We start from the raw sequence: 4,855 nt of genomic DNA on the forward strand, positions 1-4,855 counted from the left end.
GAAGATGGCCATCTACAAGCTAAAGAGAAAGGCTTGGTACAGATCCTTCCCTCACAGCTCTCAGAAGGACCCAGCGAATACCTTGATTTCAGAATTCTAGACTCCAGAACTGTGAGACAATGAATTTCTGTTGGTAAGATACCTGGCCTGCGGCACTTTGTTGCAGTAGCTGTAATACAATATAAAACCATAAATCTCTCCTTTTCCATTCTATTCTCCTCATATTGGCCCTTATCTCACACTTCTTGAAAGAAAATCATCTTTGCCAGGTGCGGTGGCTCATGCCTGTAATCCCAGCACTTTGGGAGGCTGAGGCGGGTGGAACACCTGAGGTCAGGAGTTCAAGGCCAGCCTGGCCAACATAGTGAAACCCCATCTCTACTAAAAATAGAAAAAATTAGCTGCGTGTGGTGGTGGGTGCCTGTAATCCCAGCTACTAGGGAGGCTGAGGCAGGAGAATTGCTTTAACCCAGGAGGCAGAGGTTGCAGTAAGCCGAGACTGTGCCATTGCACTCCAGCCTGGGCAACAAGAGTGAAACTCCATCTCAAAAAAAAAAAAAAAAAAAAAGCAAGAAAGTAGAGAGGTAAGGGAGGGAGGAAGGGAAGGAGAGAGAGAGAGAGAGACAGAAAAGAAAAGAAAAGAGAAGAGGCCGGGCACAGTGGCTGACGCCTGTAATCCCAGCACTTTGGGAGGCCGAGGTGGGCAGATCACCTGAGGTCAGGAGTTCGAGACCAGCCTGGCCAATATGGTGAAACCCTGTCTCTACTAAAAATACAAAAATTAGCTGGGCGCGGTGGCGGGCACCTGTAATTCCAGCTACTTGGGAGGCTGAGGCAGGGGAATCGCTTGAACCCGGGAGGCAAAGATTGCAGTGAGCCAAAATTGGGCCATTGCACTCCAGCCTGGGTGACAAGAGCAAAACTCCGTCCCCCCCCAAAAAAAAAGGAAGGAAGGGAGGGAGGGAGGAAGGGAGGAAGGAACATTTAAATAAAAACGAACCGAGAAGGTCCTTCCTTCCACAGGTGTGAGTCAGACCCTGCCCCCACACATCATCCTGTTTCTCACTCTGTCCTCTACCTGGGGCCACACCTCTCCCTGGAGCTGAGCTACCAACAGCCAGGAACTAGAGGTAACTCCAAGTCACTGCCATCCTAAGGCAGAAGAGTAGTTCCCCCAGTACCTCTTCCAGAAGGTTCAGCCTGTTGAGAGGTGCCCACCCCTCTTACCCTGCCAGGTACTGCAGGTTTACGAAAATTAGCAAGAAGTAGTCAAATTAGCAAGAACTCAAGGCAATTGTGCTCTGCTATGGAAAATACAATTCTAATCAAAGGTGACTCAAGAAGCATTTCTCAAGCTTCAGTTGTTGCCATACCACCTTCCTGATTTTTGCTATATCTGAGCCCCACCCAGTGGTGAGCTGGAGTCACTTGTGCAGACTTGGAGCTTGCTCCTTCTGCCCATTTTTTCCCAGCTCTGGGTACAGTGCCATCACCTGGATTACTAGAAATAGGCATGGTGGAAGAACTTACACCATAGAAATCAGCACACACTACAAATCATGACTTTTTTTTTTTTTTTCTGAAGGAAATGCTTTACCAACACACCATAGTATTATTTACTTATAGTTTTCCTTCAACTCACTTTTTAACTTAAAAAAAATTTATTTTTAAAAAGGAATTTTATATCATTCCACAAGTGGAAAATAGTATCATTTGCCACAGATAAAAAGTAACCTTAAAAATAGGGCCTTGGGGCTGGGCCCAGTGGCTCATGCCTGTAATCCCAGCACTTTGGGAGGCTGAGGCAGGTGAATCACTTCAGGTCAGGAGTTTGAGACCAGCCTGGCCAACATGGTGAAATCCTGTCTCTACTAAAATTACAAAAATTAGCTGGGTTTGGTGGCGTGCACCTGTAGTCCCGGCTACTTGGGAGATTGAGGCACGAGAATCGCTTGAACCCAGGAGGCAGAGGTTGCAGTGAGCAGAGATCACACCACTGCACTCCAGCCTGGGCAATGGAGGGAGACTCCATCTCAAAAAAAAAAAAAAAAAAAAAAAATATATATATATATATATATATATATACACACACACACATATATATATACACACACATATATATAGGGGCTTGGTTGGGTGTAGTGGCTCACACTTGTAATCCTAGCACTTTGGGAGGCCTAGGTGGGCGGATCACATGAGGTCAGGAGTTCAAGACCAGCCTGGCCCATCTGGTGAAACCCCATCTCTACTAAAAATACAAAAATTAGCCAGGTGTGGTGGCACACGCCTGTAGTCCCAGCTACTCGGGAGGCTGAGGCAGGAGAATCCCTTGAACCTGGGAGGTGGAGGCTACAGTGAGTAGAGATCACGCCACTGCACTACAGCCTGGGCAACAGAGCAAGACTCCGTCTCAGAAAAAAAAAAAAAAAAAAGGCAGAGTCAGTCTTTTAGAATCCAGTCCTGGTTGTGACATCTATACTTAAAACTGCCTTTGCTAAGTTATAACTGAGGAAATTATGACAGTGAAAGAAATCACACCTAACCGACTCTATCTTGCTTCTAATCCTTAAGCTGTCCTTGTTCATGCCTGAGCGTAGGCTGAACTAACTTTGGGAAGGAATTCAGTTCGTGATTTTACTCCGAAACAAAATTGATAATAGCCCTTTCCTGAAAAGACTCCCTTCTTGTGGCCGGGCATGGTGGCTCACGCCTGTAATCCCAGCACTTTGGGAGCCCAAGGCAGGCAGATCACGAGATCAGTAGTTCGAGACCAGCCTGACCGACATGGTGAAACCCTGTCTCTACTGAAAATACAAAAATTAGCCGGGCGTGGTGGTGCACACCTGTAATCCCAGCTACTCAGGAGGCTAAGGCAGGAGAATTGCTTGAACCCAGGAGGCGGAGGTTGCGGTGAGCCGGGATCATGCCACTGCACTCCAGCCTGGGTGACAGAGTGAGACTCTGTCTACAAAAAAAAAAAAAAAGACTCCTTTCTTGCCAGGGACCAGTCTGCCTTTGCAGGACTAACAAATTAGCTACAAGATTAGAAATTACAGTTTAGGGGGATGCCCGCGAACCAATGGTTAGCGGTGGCAGGGGCTGACTGAGAGCGTCTGCTTGATAATGGATTCTGAATTAATGCATAGTATAGTAGGAAGCTATCATAAACCTCCAGAAAGAGTATTCGTTCCCTCATTCACCCAGAATGAACCATCTCAGAATTGCCATCCTGCGAACTTAGAAGTTACCTCTCCTAAGATACTTCATAGCCCAAATAGCCAAGCTCTTATTTTAGCCTTAAAAACTCTTCAGGAAAAAATGCATTGTTTAGAGCTGGAGAGAACACAAGCTGAAGATAACCTGAACATTCTTTCCAGAGAAGCAGCACAGTATAAGAAGGCCTTAGAGAATGAAACAAATGAGAGAAATCTGTCACATCAGGAGCTGATAAAGCAGAAAAAAGATGTAAGTATACAGTTAAGCTCAGCCCAGTCTCGTTGCACTCTTCTAGAGAAGCAACTAGAATATACAAAGAGAATGGTTCTCAATGTAGAGCGAGAAAAGAACATGATCCTAGAACAACAGGCCCAGCTTCAGAGGGAAAAAGAACAAGATCAGATGAAGCTGTATGCAAAACTTGACAAGCTTGATGTCTTAGAAAAAGAGTGTTTTAGGCTTACAACAACTCAGAAAACTGCTGAGGACAAGATTAAACATTTAGAAGAAAAACTTAAGGACGAAGAACATCAACATAAGCTATTTCAAGACAAAGCTTCTGAGCTTCAAACTGGACTTGAAATCAGTAAAATTATGTCTTCAGTTTCAAATCTAAAGCACTCCAAGGAAAAGAAGAAATCTTCAAAGAAAACTAAATGTATAAAGAGAGGACCACCTTGGCAAATTTGTTCAAAGTTTGGAGCACTGCCTTTTGTGGCTGAAAAGAGGCAACATCGTGACCCACATATCCTTCCGAAATCTTTTAACGTGACTGAGACTAGATGTCTCCCCAAGCCTTCTAGAACAACTGCCTGGTGTAAAGCTATTACTCCTGACTCAGAAAAGTCCATTTCCATTTGTGACAATTTATCTGAACTTTTGATGGCAATGCAAGATGAGCTGGACCAAATGAGCACGGACCACCAAGAACTACTCAAACAAATGAAGGAAACTGAAAGCCATTCAGTCTGTGACGAGATAGAATGTGAACTAGAGTGTTTAGTCAAGAAAATGGAAATTAAAGGAGAACAAATCTCCGAACTGAAGAAGCATCAAGACAGTGTAAGAAGGCTTTAGTAAGAAATTTTAATAAAAAGATAAAATATCTGAAAAAAAACAGAAATTACAGTTTAGGGGTCATACAACCTTTGGTTCCAAGAGTCTGAATCTCCCCAAATTGCTCCTGGGGGTAACATCACTATTGTAAAACCTAAGATCAGTGCTTGAGATATTTTCCAGACCCTGCACTCGATGGATCAGCTGATACCACCCAGACAGGTAATCTGGCTCAACCAGTTCTGCCATTGCACCCAGGAACAGAAGATGGCAAGAAAACCTCACTTTAACACCCTATGACTTCATCTCCATTCTAACCAATCAGCACTCCCCACTTCCCAAGCGCCTACCTGCCAAATTATCTTTAAAGACTCTGATCTCCGAATGTTCAGGGAGACTGATTTGAGTAATAATTAAACTCTGGTCTTCTGCACAGCCAGCTCTGTGTGAATTACTCTATATCCATTGCAATTCCCGTCCTGATAAAGCGGCTGTGTCTAGGCAGCAGGCAAGGTGAACCTATCCAGCGGTTAAATACTCTTGTCCTATTCAATAGAAGCAAGTCACTAGGTCCAGCCCACAC

At 44.6% G+C, this 4,855-nt stretch overlaps 1 protein-coding gene across 1 annotated transcript; it reads left to right on the forward strand.

Annotated features, from left to right (window-relative positions):
* The first annotated feature begins 3,073 nt into the window (after positions 1 to 3,073).
* LOC450510 (centrosomal protein CEP57L1-like) lies at positions 3,074 to 4,323 on the forward strand. Its single transcript, XM_054659685.1, has one exon. The coding sequence runs from the start codon at positions 3,124 to 3,126 to the stop codon at positions 4,291 to 4,293; it is 1,170 nt and encodes a 389-aa protein (XP_054515660.1). The 5' UTR covers positions 3,074 to 3,123; the 3' UTR covers positions 4,294 to 4,323.
* Positions 4,324 to 4,855: the final 532 nt, after the last annotated feature.

The sequence above is a fragment of the Pan troglodytes genome, chromosome 8 (genome assembly GCF_028858775.2).
Source record: "Pan troglodytes isolate AG18354 chromosome 8, NHGRI_mPanTro3-v2.0_pri, whole genome shotgun sequence".
NCBI lineage: Eukaryota > Metazoa > Chordata > Mammalia > Primates > Hominidae > Pan > Pan troglodytes.

Bases quoted from the DNA above. Each gene is read 5' to 3' on its own strand.
- LOC450510 (XM_054659685.1), top strand. From the start codon at position 3,124: ATGGATTCTGAATTAATGCATAGTATAGTAGGAAGCTATCATAAACCT.